This window comes from Spea bombifrons, chromosome 1 (assembly GCF_027358695.1).
Source record: "Spea bombifrons isolate aSpeBom1 chromosome 1, aSpeBom1.2.pri, whole genome shotgun sequence".
Taxonomy (NCBI): domain Eukaryota; kingdom Metazoa; phylum Chordata; class Amphibia; order Anura; family Pelobatidae; genus Spea; species Spea bombifrons.
This window is the reverse complement of record NC_071087.1, coordinates 101877599-101894426: the sequence shown is the minus strand read 5'-3', so window position 1 is coordinate 101894426 and position 16828 is coordinate 101877599. Positions and strand designations below refer to the sequence as shown.

The 16828-nt window shown below is 40.7% G+C and overlaps 2 protein-coding genes across 2 annotated transcripts; both read left to right on the top strand.

Moving 5' to 3' along the window:
* Positions 1–1670: 1670 nt before the first annotated feature.
* On the top strand, positions 1671–10181 carry CARNMT1 (carnosine N-methyltransferase 1). The gene is made up of 8 exons (XM_053466758.1): positions 1671–1977; positions 2734–2929; positions 3155–3318; positions 5893–6033; positions 7297–7475; positions 8010–8123; positions 9211–9314; positions 9554–10181. Exons 1-8 carry the CDS (start codon positions 1760–1762, stop codon positions 9653–9655), a joined length of 1218 nt encoding a protein of 405 aa, XP_053322733.1. The 5' UTR covers positions 1671–1759; the 3' UTR covers positions 9656–10181.
* Positions 10182–12341: 2160 nt separating this feature from the next.
* Positions 12342–16617, top strand: LOC128474371 (uncharacterized protein C9orf40 homolog). Its single transcript, XM_053456694.1, has 2 exons — positions 12342–12839; positions 15394–16617. Exons 1-2 carry the CDS (start codon positions 12555–12557, stop codon positions 15547–15549), a joined length of 441 nt encoding a protein of 146 aa, XP_053312669.1. The 5' UTR covers positions 12342–12554; the 3' UTR covers positions 15550–16617.
* The last annotated feature ends 211 nt before the right edge of the window (positions 16618–16828 follow it).

Here is a 16828-nt window from a genome sequence, read left to right as displayed (position 1 = left end):
CAAAAAAACTAAAATGTGCCAGTGCATGAGTCAGTGAAGAAAGGATGCAAGGGTTTGATGGGGTCACTCGGCTTCAATTCTCATCTTGTCGTACCCCTTGAATATATGTATTGTATTAAGCGCTGCGTAAATTGTTGGCGCTGTATAAATAAAAGATAATAATAATAATAATAAAAAGTGGGACACGCTGCAATGCTGTTCCCCCTACCTGAAGCTTCCCCCTAGCTTCACCTCGAGTCTCCGGGCAAAACTCAGAAAGTTCTGTGGTACATGCATTAGCTTCTACCGCTTCTGCTGGGAAGCTGTTCCATTTATCTACCAGTCTCTTAGTAGGAAATTATATATTTTAACCAAAGGTGATTAATCCCTTTTAGGATTTTGAAAGAATTACTCATACATAACAAACATTATGGGGACAATCAAAGTTTTATTATGTAATAAAAAAAAGCATTGTATGGATTGGGCTAGGGGGGACAGAGAAGGAGCTACCTCTGGACTCACGAAGAGTCATTCTTCAGCACGCAGGAGAGGAAAACCCCCATTTTTAGGAGGAAACCTCTGGGGAACCATGGCTTCAAGAACTGCCCTTCCCTCTGGGCACTAAGAGGTTAACTCTGACTACACTAAAACAACAACAACAAAAAAAACATAAAAAAACAACAAAATCCACACTCTTCATACAGTTGACGGATCTCTTGCTCTCATCCTGACACTCTGCAAATCTCTTTGCCGGGTAGCCGACACTCTGCAGTTCACTTTGCCAGGAAATCAGCTGTCTTCAGATGGTCCTTCAAAATGGCACTGTGTGTGTGGAAAACCAGTGTAATGTGCGTAGCTTCCATTATGATATCACAATAATAGCTAACGTGAGAGGTTCCATTCACCACACTGCATGTTTAACCCTTCCACTGCCAGAGTACTGTATGCCACTCACATCTTTATATAAAAAATGTGAACAGAAGCTATCTTACTGCTCGTTTACATTTTATTTCCCTGAAATCCTTTTATTTAAAAGTAAAATTGTGGTGTGATAATTGGCTATAAGTACCGTTTTCCCTTTAATTTGTGTGTTGTGTTTAAGATATGAGAGATATTCCTCTCCTGGAAATTATGAATAAGTAACCAAGGTTTTTCTGTATGAAAACAAATTCTGTGTGACTGTATTATCGGTACTGTTTTTATCAGGTGCCCTTCTTTAACATACAAGCAGATTTTGCCTGCGTCGAATTCAATTTCCAAATGGAAGATGGCATGAAAATGCTGCCCTCAGACCAATTCGTTTCAACAGGAAATTCTGAATACGTAACCAAGGTTTTTCTATATGAAAAGAAATTACAGACAAAATCTATTGAAAACCGCCTTTGGCGTCTTATATTGTTACAAATCAGAGTAAAACGAGTATACATGTAACCAGTCGTTGGTGCCAATACTAAACATGGCTGCCACTGGACTATTCACCTACCACTTTTGGTTCCGTCGCAGTTTAGTGACGTTGAGCTATTATGGCAACCATCTCTAGCGGTGAACGTTGTGCTCTGTGAGCCGTGGTTCGCTAGTTGTCATTACCGGCGGGTAAATCATACTGGGATTTTCAGGCTTCCGACCTGCCTGGAGTCCCATCCTTCTTTTGTTTCGTTAACGGTTCTTTTTTACACCCCCCCTCGCCCTCTCGAGCACCCGGAAGTACCCTGACCCGTCCTCATCATTTTCTACCGTGTATAGTGAGCAGAACGTGTGTCAGGCGCCCACAGGCTCAAATATGCTGACCAGCAGCCGGAGACGGAGGCGAGAGGAAGCAGAGCTCGGGGGCGACGAAGACACACAGAGTACTAAAACCGAGCCGGACCACCTACCGGCCGACGAGGAGCTGGAGATCTGTGTGAGCACCGAGAGGAGGCAGCGGCTGAGCCCCCAGGAGGAAGAAGCCCTGGAGAGAGAGCACTTCTGGAAAATCAGTAACACTTTCTCCTGCTATGGGTGATTATATACAGCAGAGCTGCCCGTTATCGGTTGCCCATTATATTTAGCGCTTCATTACAGACAATAGGATTGAGTATTAGTTGTGAAGCAGCTATACAGTGCAAGTCACAATATAGGTAACAATGTGATCACACAACCATTGTGTTAATTGCAGTTGTATTCAGTTTCAGGACTGCTAATACATCAAGCTATATGGCCACTACTGCCTTGTGCCCCGCTTTTCTTTAATGCCGCTACCCGCTGCTTATACCATCTGGTGTGTGATGGGTTGAGTTGGCAGCAGCTTATTGCACTGGATCTATGCGTGACTTGCTTTTAATTGTTTAGTTTCTGCAAAGATGGACAAGGCATCGGGCTTCTCAGCCATTGTGTTTCCACGAGGTTAAAAGTAACAGTGATATTTATCATCACTCCTCGTCTTTGTTTATCGTTCTTACATAATTTTTTATTTTTAGGTTTATAAATGGTTTATTTATTAAACAGTAACTTTTAGGTGGGAGGAATGGGGTGCCCTAGAGGATACTTTTGCAGTCAAATAATTCCTTTTGTTCAATATTTCCAAAACAACAGCTTGGTTACAGTTTATAAAACCAATTGTTTGCTAAGTTATATCCTATCTGGTTTGAGCCGACATTAGTTCATTCAGCTGGTTATCATCTTAGAGATCTACATTTTACTTTGTAAACTAGGAATTCAAATAGAAAAAACAAAGCATGAATTCCACAACAATATTTTTATCTCTTTCTTCTTTAGAACGCATATTCATGAGCGAGTGAAACGCACAGAAACACAGTTTAAGTCCTTGCCAAAATCTCAACAAAACTTGCTCCCCAATTTCCTTTCAAACCTCGACCGGATCCGCCAGTGTATAGATCACAATCAGGAGATCCTGCAGATGATTGTGGATGATTGCACCGACATGTTTGAAAACAAAGAGTACGGCAGCAATGTAAGTAGCTGTCTTTCCTCTGGTGGTCCTGTTTTATATGGTTATTTCTAGAACAAAATTAACATTTCTGCTGGTGGAATAAAGGAGAATATAGCAGAAAGTTTTAACTTCATGCATTATCTGAAAGTAAGGGGAGCCATTTGTATTTATTTTGGAAACGTATATAGCATTTTTTGCTTAACAATTAGAAAACCTGACACGGTGAAACGTTGTTTTGTCACACAGGGTCATAGAAAACGTACCCCGGCATCAACTTTTGACATGGACAAGCTGAAATCTACCATTAAACAATTTGTGCGAGACTGGAGCGAAGATGGCAAGTCCGAGAGAGAGGCTTGCTATCAACCTATCATTCAGGAGATCCTAAAGTATTTTCCAAGGGATAAATGGTAATCCATTTCAATGTATTCACACTGCTTATGAGACTGTCATTAATCTCTTAAGAATTGTTGAGAAACGTTCTATTCATTATCAGTGGAGTAGGATGGTCCGTGGTCTTTTAGTTACCTAGGGGTTTACTTACCAGGGGTTTTGCCATAGGTAAAACACCTGCTCATCTATATGTCCTGAAGACCAATGCGGGTAGCGTTTATTATGTCTGCAAGAAAGGGAAAAAAAACAAGCTCATTTCATCTCGTCAATCAAGAATGATGACGGTCAATGCGGTATGACAGCCTGGCATTTGTCAGGTTTGCAGAATAATGAAATAAAACTTTAACTCAGTTCTTCTTGCATGAAAACTTTGATTTTGGAACTTCATAATATTGTAATAATGTTGCATAGACTTTTTTGGTATTTAATGGGATAAAAAAAGTGTCTTCTGTTTAACTTGGTTTTTCCATTTCAGCAAAATGTTAACATGTGAACAAGGCTTTTTTTTTTTTGTAATATCACACAAAACAATAGTAGATCATTTTGTTTTCCTAGGCTATTTAAACATTTCATCTACAGTAGATGGCTTGATTGTCATCCTTTTTGTAGCAGACTTTTAGCAAGAATGCAGGGCTGGAAATTGTCCTTAAACATTGGAAATTCCCTTTTAGTTTAAGAATTGGACACCCCCGTTTTATTAGTTACCAAACTCATTCAGTGCCTTGCAAAAGTATTCACATACCCCCCCCTGGCAATTTTCTTTTTTATTGCATTACAACCTGGAATTAAAATTCTTTGTTTTTGAAGAATGTGCTAGGTGTGCCGGGCTTACAAAGACCATACCCCAAGAGACGTGGCTCTACAAAGTATTGACTTTGGTGGGAGGGTGAATAGTTATGCACGCTCAGGTTTTCTGTTTGTCTTATTTCTGCTTTGTTTCAGAATAAAACATGTTTTGGATCTTCAAAGTGGTCGGCATGTTGTTTAAATCAAATTATACAAACCCCTGACAAATCCATTTTAATTCCAGGTTGTAATGCAACAAAATAGGAAAAATTCCAAGGGGGGTGAATACTTTTGGAAGGCACTGTAGAGCCACTCTTAACCACACACAACACATGCTTCATGACGTACCCTCAGCCACAGTGATGTACACACAGACACAACACTCACTCATACACAAATCACACTCAGCCATACATAGGTATCCAAAAAGTTTCACTTAATCAATTCTCATTTAATCTGTTCTCACTTAGAGACACTGGTATAAGCTGTCTGCAAAACAAAGTCTATAAAGAAGTAAGTATTTCTAGTGTTTTTGTAACACAGATTCTGTAAATATTGTTTTCCCCCAAAAAAACAATAAAAGGGGGAACATTGCATCCTCTGCAAGAATTCATAATAATTCAACTGAATCGCACATTCTTGCAGTTATAGTGCCATTTTTAGACCTTTGATTAAAGGTAGGGCTTGGCAGTGATGTTTGACCTAGATGATTTAAACCAGTCCCAACCTTCTTATAAACAGTTTATCAGATGTTTAACCACAAAAGTGATTGTTCTGTTTGTAGCTATAACCTTGTTCAGGGCACTTCAGTGGTCTTCTAAAAAGCAGGGTGGCTATTTTTGGCAATGTTGTTTGTTTAATTACTAAAGTTTAGAAGGCTGCCCATGTTTGTTCTGTATGTTTAATATGTTCTTAAAGGTCCTTGAATTTGCTGCTTCATCATCTGTTATGTTGCATTGGATAGAGACTCTGCATTTTGACTAAGCATGAGGTGCACACAGACAGCATGCTGCCCTCCTACCAGTGTACCATATGATATAATAGGGGTGATGTTGTGTCACTCTGACTTGCATAATATGACACATTGCCCTGTTTTAAGCAGGCTGGAAATGTAAAATCTATACATTAATACATCTTCTAATGTTTAAGTCAAAATTGTTTATTTTCCGTTCTGTGATATGTTTTTATCAAGTGTTAGCACGTCACCTTTTTTAAATTTAACACAGTTTCTCTAGTTGTGGTTCCACTGTGTACCCATGTGATCTAAATACAGCTGGTCCTTGAGTAACATTGTTTGGTTAAAACGCTGATGAGAAAATACCCACGCTCACTCTCAATGTCTCCCTACCTTCTCCACTGACTGCTTCTGTGTCCCCGTCTCCTTTCCCGGAGCTCTGTTTCTTCTCTTGTCTTTTTGTTCCCTGTCTTCTTTCTTCGCCCGCTTCTTCCGTTGTCTTCCTTCTTCCCTGTGAACCAGGCCTCCCGGTGAGCTTCTGCAAAAGGGCAAAGCCTCAAGGCACTCGGCTCTCTTGTGGAAGTGCGCCGGGAGAAACAGACAAAGAAAGAACACATGGGGATTAGCCCGCAAGCCTGAACTGGTATAATTTTGTTGTACATCATTTCGCAGTTTCCAAGAGACCATTAACAATGTTAAGTGAGCACTAGCTGTAATTCAGTTCCTCAGTCTTGCCCCTCTGTCATTGGACAATTTTATTGTTTAATCTTAACAAAATTTAGAATTCCCCTCCCAAATCTGAAATAACCGCACTTATGCCAACTTATCTGCTTTTTTTTCTTTTCTGCAGTGATGTTGCCAACATTAATGTCCTTGTGCCAGGTGCTGGACTTGGCAGGTTGGCCTGGGAAATTACCAGACATGGATATTCTTGCCAAGGGAATGAATGGAGTTTCTTCATGCTCTTTTCTTCCAATTTTGTACTCAACAGGTATGCGACTTATTCCTTCCCCTCCAATCTATGTGGAATCTGCTTGTTCTGTATAAATGTAATAAAGCTCAAGCCGCACATTTTCAGAGATTCACAGAAACAAAAAAACATTAGGACACTAGAGAAAGAATGTGGTATGGTGCATGGTTGTCCAGATTACACATGCTCTGAGTGATTATTAAAAGGGAAGCTCCCTACTCTCCCTCCTACTTCTTTCTATACCCCCCCTTTTTTTTTCTTTTTTCTTTTTTTCTTCTCTTTTCTCTCCCTTCCCGGTTATGTAAAATAATGAAAAAAAAAACCTGAGAGCTTTATGGCATATTGTTTGTACATTATACCAATGAGCCGATGACGGTTTTCGTCTTCACATACTGTACTACGGTATATTCAATGTGATGTCCGATTGTAATACACATCCTGTCTTTTTTGTTTGTTTGTTTCTGTATTGCACAGATGTTATTCATGTTCTCATTTATGTCTGATCTCAATAAATACTAAGTGACAAAAAAAAAAGGGACGCTCCCACCAAAATGTGATTAATATTAAAGTTTTTGTTTTTGGGTGTGTTAGCCCAACCTACCAAACACATTGACAGCTTATGATACTGTCTGTGGTAATAATGCTCATGTAAAAGTGAAAATCTTCTTTAATATTTAGAATGTGCTCTTTGCCTTACTTGATTGCTTTGGGAATTTTTGTACCGTATTTCCTTGAATATAAGTTTTTTTTTCATTATATATTATTATATTTGAGGTTGTCTTATAATCAGACCTCAAAAAGAGGTCTGACTATAAGACTAAGATCTGGATCCCCCTCTCTGGCAGCCACTGAAAGTCTATGCAATGTGCACAGACAACCTCTTCTGCTGCCAGGAATTCTATGAAGGAGCACCGGCGTGACATGACCTTCCAGCGCTCCATCATAGAAGCCGAGGTTGTCCGTGCGCATCGCGCAGACCTCCAGTAGTAGAGAGGGGGATCTGTGCTTAAATTATTATGCCATGAAATCTCACATAACAAGAACCAATCGCAGATTGGATGCGAGCTCACATTAGTGCCTACTCATAAGCTTATAAGAAAGCAGAGCTCATATGTTTTTATGTTTCTTAAATGTCATGCACTATTATGCTATGAGCAGCACGATAGTAATCATGTTGAGCAGGACAGTATATTTCAATATAACTTTGCCTTTCTGTTTTATAAGTGTCTTTTTTTTATTCCTTAAAGGCGTTTATTTGTTTTGTTTGTTTCTATTATTTTTCAGATGTTCTCAAATTAATGCTTTTAAACTTTATCCTTGGGTTCACCAGTTTAGTAACAACAGGAGTCTGACAGATCAAATAAGACCAGTTTACTTCCCAGATGTCAACCCTCACCATCTCCCTCCCGATGCAAATTTTTCAATGACTGCTGGAGACTTCCAGGAAATCTACACCGAAGCCAGTGAGGTCATAGGATGGGTTTGTCTGTACATGCCTCACTAGTATTGGTGAGAAGGCCTCTGTATTAGTGGGCCAAAGAGCAAATGTGGATCAACCAATGGGTGTTCCAGTTGATTGCTTCTTATTCAGCACATTCAACAAAATTGGCCTATACTTTATTCTCTTTTCAGCAGGAGATCACGGTACTCCATATAGCAAAACAGTTAAAATATTAGGAGTCACCTATCTATTTTTTCTTCCTATTGGTTAAAATCTGGATTGCTCTTACAATTATGACATTTTCTGCATGTGTTTTTTTTTTGGATTTCCAGGCTTAATAGTCAAATCCATATTGTTTCCAGAACATAGGGTGCTATGAATAACAAGTAGTTCTGGCACATCCAATAGGAGCTTTCTGTTTGCCTCAGTAATGCTTACTTAATTTATAGAGCTATGCCCCAGAAATGTTTAACGTACCTAACACCCACAGCGCCTGGCTTAACTAAGCTTTATTGTTTGTTTGTTTGTTTTTAAATCCCTTTTTGTTTTCTGGAAGGTTCTTGGGACTGCGTTGCAACATGCTTTTTTATAGATACGGCACACAATGTCCTTGACTATATTGAAATCATTTGGAAAATACTAAAACCTGGGGGCATATGGATAAATCTTGGTAAGCACATACGTTAATTTGAATGCTATTTCTAGGTCATGTCAAGCCATTTTTTCCTGTTCGTTTATTTGTAGAATTTGTCATTGCGAGTAAAGAGCCATTTGAGCTGTACATTACAGGTTTCAATACATTTCCTAGGGTTTATTAGTTATTTTCATGCCTTCTTGAATTAGTAATTGCAGAAACATAGGTCAGAAGTACCGTATTTCCTCGATTACAAGACAAGGTTTTTTTTTTTCCAGAGGTCATCTTATAATCGGACCTCAAACAGAGGTCTGACTAAAAGACTAAAATCTAGATCCCCCGCAGCGCTGCAGGGGACCTGCATCCTTCTCTTTGGCAACCTCTGCTGCTGCCGGCACTTCTTCTGGGGCTGATGCGCTGGCATGACATGACCTTTCAGTGCTCCATCATAGACGCCCCAGCGGAAGTGCTTGGCGGAAGCGATCGCTATCTGCCATTGGCTAAAGAGGCTACACGACATGTTCTTAATGAATAACAAAGGTCAAGGATGTTGGAAGCATCAGTGTTGTGTGAAATTTTTTTTCCCCTTTGCTGTGCCACAAACTACTATTACAGATGAAGCAGACAGCCCCTATCGGGGACATATTACAGTGTGTTGGTGCCGTGTCACTTATAAATGGAAATGATAGCATTATGACAAGTTTTATTATGCAGTAGAATATAAGAAACAAATTATACTAAAAGAACGTGTTGCAGAAAACTTCCACTAAATGATCAGAAATATTTTTGTTTGCATTAGTTGGCCTAAGCACTAGGTGGCACTGTGTCTTTCTGTGTAACGCTGATTAGGGATTTAACATTACTTGGTGTTATTGAAAAGCAGTGTGTGGAGTTATTTTTTTTATTTAGTGCCAACCATTTACAACATTGTGTTTCTTGTGAGAATATCCCTGTGCTAGTATTTATAATAATAAAGAATAGTCTTCAGACATGTCAACGTGACAGAAGCACAATATTGGTTTACTGCTGCCTTATACACGGCATGGCTGGTACTGTATTGGGCTACAAAAACATAAATAACGAAATATCTTTTCTATCAGTCTCTAAATATTTTTTTTCCTAGGTCCGCTGTTGTATCACTTTGAAAACTTGGCAAATGAACTTTCCATAGAGCTGAGCTATGAGGATATAAAAACTGTAATGTTACAACAAGGGTTTCTCATAGAGGTAAAAGCTTTTCTCTATTTTTTTTTCCTTGTAATATACTGTTCAATCTGTAATTTGTACACTAACTTGTCAGTACCACGTTTAGATTGAGGTACTAGTTTTCATTCTCTTATACATGGAAGTTCTCACCTTTTAAGGTTTAGTATAGATGCAACACATCAGCGATGCAAGTATATTATTTATACATACATACACTGTACCAGTGGTGTTCTAATATTTTTCATTATGTCTCCTCACAGGTAGAAAGAGAATCTGTGACTACAACGTACACTGCAAATAGCTCATCAATGATGAAGTACATCTATGATTGTATATTTTTTGTGGCTCGGAAGCCAGAGTAGAAGTATGTTTTCAAGTTAATAATAATGAACTTTGTAAATCAAATGAAACAACCTAAGATGGCTTGATTGAATGGACACAGTCTGAAAACAACGGTGCCTTCTTATTCTTCTTGTCCAGAACGTCCCAGTTGTCCCAGGAATGTGGACCATGCCAACAACCACACTCCACAACCACACTAGACTGATGGGGATAGTTTTTCCAAACTTCATCTTCTCATATTAGGGATTTTTTTCCTCTCTTATTTTGAGTAGGAGTTTTATTGTGGAAAAAATGATTTTGGGTGAATGCTATAAAGCCTCTCCAGTCCTATTCACGATGCCATATCGTACATGTTCTCCAGATCTATGTACCCATGTTTTGCGATTTCATGAAATCCCTAATGTTAACTACGCAGAAATAGCAGGGTCACGTTACAAGTAGTACTTTGATTTATCCTCATTAGGAATATTGGTGCAACATTATTAATTAGCTAAATGAAATTCAGTAATTTATTCCACTTTTTTTAAATAAATCTTTCTATTTATATATTGTAGATTTGTTTTTCTTTTCAGTTGTTTGGTACTCCATGTGAATTTTGTACTTGAAAGCACTCTTCTCATGCAGACCGTTAAATAGGTTATTCCCTTAGAGTACAGTGATGGAGGTTGACACAGGAGAGCTTCATGGCTGTTTGATCCAACTCCCATTCATGTCAACATATAAATTACACATTAATTATTGCATATTTTGAAAACATGGAATGCTTAATACTAGAAATCTGGTAGGTAGGCATTGTAAAATAATTGTTCAGGACTTAATGAGGCTGTTTACTGTCCTGACAGAAAAGTTATAGCCATGCTGCAAAATCTTTCTTCTTACACCATGATTTACAATTTCTTGTTAGTGAATTTTTCCTGCCAATGACTGGCTAAAGCAACCACTTTGCATCCCACAAAGACTGTACACCCACAAAATCAATGAAGCAGAGTTTGTGATACCCGAAAGCAAAACAAAATTTGTCATGACCACCTGCTGTCCCGCAAAAAACATCTGCTTGCCAACAAACTCAGAATGTGGAAAGGAGGATATCTGTATGAGATGTTCTGCAGAATCCCTTATGCATTTGCAAAAGGGATGACACCACATTTTAAAAGGCAAGTGCATATGATGCTGGTTATCCCTTTAATACAGCCCATTGTTTGCTAAAATATATATACATTTCTAAAAACAATTTAAATCAGCTGATGCTGAGAGGCTGGAAAAATTAACCGTTTAATAGCCCATTGCAAAGATTCTATGTAGTGACTCTACAACTGTGTTAACTAAATGGCTTCAATACCAGTACTAATGGAAACGTTGACTTGTCATTATTTAAAGTTACACTTAATTGAGTCACCTGCATTCAAGCAGGCATATCAACTATAACATGCTGGAAGCCAAAGCACAAATTGTGAGCTATGATCCTGGCACTGTAGAATGGGAAGGAGTCAGCTCCAGAGTGTGTGTGTGATTGGGGCAAAAACCCTGAGAGTTTCCAGCGATCCATATGATATACAATATCAGGCCCCGGTAATTATAATAATAAAGCAGTAGAAGTGCAACCTGAGGTTCAATAGACTGTGTCAAATGATGATGCTCACAGAGGTATGCAAAAAGAGGGCAAATTGAAGGAAAGAGAGTTTAGGCAATATGGAGAAACTACAACTCCTTTCTGCCTTTTCAGGTTCACTTTCTCCTCTCATATCTTAATCACCACACACAAATTAAAATGAAAACTGTATAGTTTTAATTATCACATCACAATTTTACTTTTAAATAATAACATTTCTGGGAAATAAAATGTAAAAGTGCAGGAAGATATCTTGGGGTGTTCACATTTTTTTTATATGTAAATAAAGATGTAAGGCATACAGTACTCTGGCAGTGGAAGGGTTACACATGCTGTGTGGTGAATGGAACCTCTCATGTCAATGTGACATCATAATGGAAGCTACGCACATTACACTGGTTCTTCACACACACAGTGCCATTTTGAACGTCCATCTGAAGACAGCTGATTCCCTGGCAAAGTGAACTGCAGAGTGTCGGCTACCCGGCAAAGAGATTTGCAGAGTGTCAGGATGAGAGCAAGAGATCCGTCAACTGTATGACGCGTGTGGATCTTTTTTTCTTTTCTTTCTTGATCTTTTTGTTGCTTTTCTGTTTTTTTTTTTTTTTTTTTAATGTAGTCAGAGTTAACCTCTTAGTGCCCAGAGGGAAGGGCAGTTCTCAAAGCCATGGTTCCCCAGAGGTTTCCTCCTGAAAATGGGGGTTTTCCTCTCCTGTGTGCTGAGGAATGACTCTTTGTGAGTCCAGAGGTAGCTCTTTCTCTGTCCCCCTGCCCCAATCCATACAATGTAATTTTATTATATAATAAAGCTTTTATTGTCCCCATAATATTTGTTATGTATGAGTATTTTAAAGCCCTAAAAGGAATTAATCGCCTTTGGTTAAAATATATTTCCTACTGAGATGGTGGTAGATAAATGGAACAGCCTCCCAGCATTAGTTGGTAGGGGCTTATACACACACACACAGTCGAGTTGCGCTGAATTTATCCGTAACCCTGACGCTGTTTATAGAATACACACAAGAGGGCGCGTGTATGTAGCGTGTACAGTCTGGCATACGGCCGTCGTCTCTATTGCTTCCGGATATCAGCGAGCGGAAACAAAACAAGAGCTTCACGTGCGGGTGGCTCTTCGAGATTTCCGTTAGTGTCCCGTCGTACGAGTGGCCCTTGTGCGCTGCTGGCTATATTTCCCGTCAAAGTCCGGCTCCCCTGGACGCTACAATGTAAGGTGCGATCTGCAAAGAAAGTCGCGAACACATTTCAGTTCGCACAGCAGCCGATCTCGGTTCGCAGCGAAAGTAGAACCAATGGCCAAAAGGAAGCTGGAGCAGCAGCTGGTCACCTTTCACCCCCCGTGTAAGAAGTCGGCGTATGAGTCTAATCTGTGTGCCCCGCAGAGCACTCACATTGCCCCCAGGAGAAAGCGGAAGCTAGATTCCGACCCAGATGGGGTATCGGAAGTCACCACCCCTTCAGTGCCGTGTGAGACGCCGGCCCGGGAGCGAAGCCCGGAAGGATCCGTACCTGTTTCCAGCAAGAAGAAGAGACTTGAAGAGAGCCGGTCCGTCAAAGCAGCGGTGTACAAATACCAGGTACATTAACCCTAAGCATCCCGCTTACAAAGGGGTACTGGCTCTGTGCGTAGAGAAAATGCCTTGTATTTCGGTAATTGAGATACATTTAGTAAAAAGTACTATATTGAGTACCTGATACTTGTGTAATTAAATAAGAAATACTGGAGTTCTGCCCCAGCCCCCACCCACCTGTAACTGCATTTTCTAGTCTGCTGATCTGAACATACCAACTACCCCAAACGGTTCATGTTTTTACGATCTCCTTACATGAGAATAATTGGAAGCTTCCAGAAAGCCATCTAATTGCTGGTCATGTGACTAAATTCTGCACACTTGTGCTGTTGGCGTTCCTAGAATTTCTGTTCAGGCCTCTTGCACCTGAGCTTGCCATAGACAGACCGGTGTTATCCAGCCAGTGACCCGCAAAAGGCTTCATACGGCCTTTACTTACTCAGAAATTCACAATTGATGTTGTGTTACAGAAAATTTAATTGTTGATCCTCAAGGATCTCTAACTATGTCTTCCGTGTATTAAACGTTTTGTTCCATAGCAGTTGCATGCTTATGTGAGATCCTAAAAGCTGTCCATTTGTAGTAAAAAGGTGGGAACATCTCTATAGGCTCGGGATTCATTCCCACTCTGTTCATATGTGTCTGTAAATAAGTGCGTGGAGATGAACAGCAAATAATATGAAACCTTTCAATATATGTTCTCCATAGGCGTGATCATTGTTGGGTTATAACGGATGTTACAGGGAATAGTTGGAGACAAGGACAGTACTTGCCAACAAAACACTCAGTAAATGCTACTTAAAAGCACTTATGTCAGGCACGTCCAAACTTTTTTCTAAGAGTGCCAGATTTGATGAAGTGAACATGTGCGAGGGCCGACCATTTTGCCTGACATTTTTTGAACCATTAAAATTAAATGCAAATTAACTATTTTATGCAAAGTTTATTGAAAACGGCATACCACATCTATCCCTTTCTCACTATCTCCCCTCCCTACCCCCCCTTCTCACAATCTCCCCTCTCCCTCCCTACCCCCCCTTCTCACAATCTCCCCTCTCCCTCCCTACCCCCCTTCTCACAATCTCCCCTCTCCCTCCCTACCCCCCTTCTCAAAATCTCCCCTCTCCCTCCCTACCCCCCTTCTCACAATCTCCCTCTCCCTCCCTACCCCCCCCTTCTCACAATCTCCCTCTCCCTCCCTACCCCCCTTCTCACAATCTCCCTCTCCCTCCCTACCCCCCCTTCTCACAATCTCCCCTCTCCCTCCCTACCCCCCTTCTAACGATCTACCCTCTCCCTCCCTACCCCCTTCTCACGATCTACCCTCTCCCTCCCTACCCCCCTTCTCACGATCTACCCACTCCCTCCCTTCTCACGATCTACCCACTCCCTCCCTACTCCCCTTTGTAGGTCACTTACTGTCAACTCCTGTGTTGGGAGCGTGAGGCGTTTGTCTCGGGTGCCGCCGCTTCACTGGTGAGTGCCGGCATGTGACGTCATATGCTGGCGCTCAGCGTGAAGCGCAGGCACCCGAGACAAACGCCTCACGCTTCCAACACTGCACTCTGGGCAGCGCAGAGGCAGGCGGCGGCGAGCAGAGGAGTCCTGGATTTCTGTCAGTCAGGGGGGCCCAAGAGGTGCCGAGCGGTCGTTTTCAGCAACCGCTCGGCACCCCTTGGGCCCCCCTGACTGGCAAAACTCCAGAGCCCGGTCGCAGTCGCGACCCCGGTAGTTCCGCCACTGCCTACAATTTCTTCATCAGATGCCCTTGTGGCTGTGTGTGCCGGCGCAGGGAGAAGGAAAGCCCAAATCTAGCGACGTCCGAGATCGCAAGATTTGGGCTTTCCTTCTCCCTGCGCCGGCACACACAGCCACAAGGGCATCTGATGAAGGAATTGTGTAGGGGAGGGTTAGATTTCAACCCTCGTCTACAGTCAAACATGAACCCTGTTTAAAGTTACTGTAGACGAGGGTTGAAATCTAACCCTTCCCTACACAATTTCTTCATCAGATGCCCTTGTGGCTGTGTGTGCCGGCGCAGGGAGAAGGAAAGCCCAAATCTCGCACTTTCCTTCTCCCTGCGCCGGCTGATGACGCCAAGTCCCGTGGCTCACTTGGGGGGCCGTATCAGTCCGGAACGCGGGCTGCAATTGGCCCGCGGGCCGGACTTTGGACATGCCTGACCTATGTGAAGCATAATATCTATCGCCATATATTGCTTAGTCCGCGACGTGAAAGAGCCCGATCTCGGCGAGTCCTATCTACATCATTGATGGTGTCCAGAATTCAGTGCAGTTCCACTGATTGGGCTTCATGGCAAAAAATACAGCAATGTTAGGACTACGTAGGACTCGCCAAAATTGGGGTACTTTGACGTGAATACGAAATCCTCAATATTAATGCCTCCGGTGCTGTTAGATGGTACTAGAAGTAGCGGAACTTGAATTTCTATGCTATTAAGGATGTATTTTTCAGCATATCACAGCCATGAGTGCCAAGAACATAGTAATGGAAATGCTCAAAATGTGATTGTTAAAGTTTTTTTTTTTCTTCTTTGTAGGATGATGAGAAGTTCTCTGAATTCAATACATTCCAATTTTGGAAGACGCCATTACCGCAAGTGGATTTATCTGAAATAGCAGCTGGGACTTGTGAAGACAGTAATAACATTACACAAATCGCCACCAGAGATGTAACAGAGGAGATGGACAGCTGATATATACGATTTCATATAAACTGCAACAGTATCGCTGTGTACTGTCTCATGGTTTGAGGGTTCTTTATTTATTTAGGGCTGGAATTACAGGCTTCTTAGGAAAAGGATTTGGAAATATCACGTCGGCTTTAAAGGCTCAACTAGTGTACATGCGATTGGTTGACAATATTCTTTGATTTCAATGGCTGTGCTGCAGAACATCTGCAGGACATGTACTTCAGTATGGTTCCTATTAACATTTCTTTTGTTTTAGTAGAGGTGGCCATGGGGGGACCAATTTGCATACAGTCAATATCTTCAATAAGTATTAAAACGTTTATAAAACAACAATCGTGACGAATAGACTGTACTTGTTATCAGGAGGAAAGACCCGAGCCTTAATTTAGCTAGAGCTACAAAAACAAGGCTTTGGGCATGCGAAAAAGAAACAGGAAGAAATGTCAGAAGAAACAAGTGTATTTTGCGATCATCAGAATGAACTTATTCTGTACAAGACAGTTTGACATTAAGTGACCTGTTGTAATAAATGTATATTAATGTGCATAGCACAGATTGGTGAACTGTTACCACCGTTGTGGTAGGCCATAAAGTTGTTATATTTTCACCTTTTTATATAAAAAAAAAAGTTACCATAATTTACTTTTGTTTCAGATTTGTATTGGTGTTGATGAGAAAAAAAAAAGATTGCATTATATTTAAAAGTCTCTGTAATATTATGGTCCAGGGATCCGATTCACTGTTGTAAGGTTGTAAATTATAAAAGAGAAATCAAAAGAGGGTGGCTGCAGAATAAGAAACAATGCTTTTTCCCCTCCATTACATTTTTTTTCTTAGCTATCATAATCTGTACAACCCGTTTAAAGGACGTGAAAAGTTCCAGTCGCTTAACTTTACACATACCCTTTTTTTTTTTTTTTTACTTAGCCCAGGCTGTAAGAACAAAATGATTATGTTTTAGATTATATGTCATGTGCACATCTTAAACTTTCAATTGCCATTATGTATGATCTATAAAGTTGTCTTCTTTGCAAACATGCAAATAAAGTCTGCAAAGTTACACTACAATAAGCTGTGATCTACCTTTTTTTTATAAGATTTTAACCTCAAGAAAAAATTGTGTGCTGCTGTTGCAATATAGAAACCAAGATTGCATTATTTATTGTAATGTTTTAACCCCCTGAACACAAAGTAGCTGCAGCAGCTTGTAATGGTGGTAAATTAAGGAAGGGGTCTGATTCGAGTTTGCTATCCACGTGACACCTGGAGAAGTCTCGACGCA

What these genes read in the sequence shown, in the direction of transcription:
- CARNMT1 (XM_053466758.1), top strand. Translation starts at nt 1,760, where the DNA reads ATGCTGACCAGCAGCCGGAGACGGAGGCGAGAGGAAGCAGAGCTCGGG. An exon ending in TATTTTCCAAGGGATAAATG is followed by an intron (nt 3,319 to 5,892) that starts GTAATCCATTTC and finishes TCTTTTCTGCAG; the next exon opens with TGATGTTGCCAACATTAATG. An exon ending in GGGCATATGGATAAATCTTG is followed by an intron (nt 8,124 to 9,210) that starts GTAAGCACATAC and finishes TTTTTTTCCTAG; the next exon opens with GTCCGCTGTTGTATCACTTT.
- LOC128474371 (XM_053456694.1), top strand. Translation starts at nt 12,555, where the DNA reads ATGGCCAAAAGGAAGCTGGAGCAGCAGCTGGTCACCTTTCACCCCCCG. An exon ending in CAGCGGTGTACAAATACCAG is followed by an intron (nt 12,840 to 15,393) that starts GTACATTAACCC and finishes TCTTCTTTGTAG; the next exon opens with GATGATGAGAAGTTCTCTGA.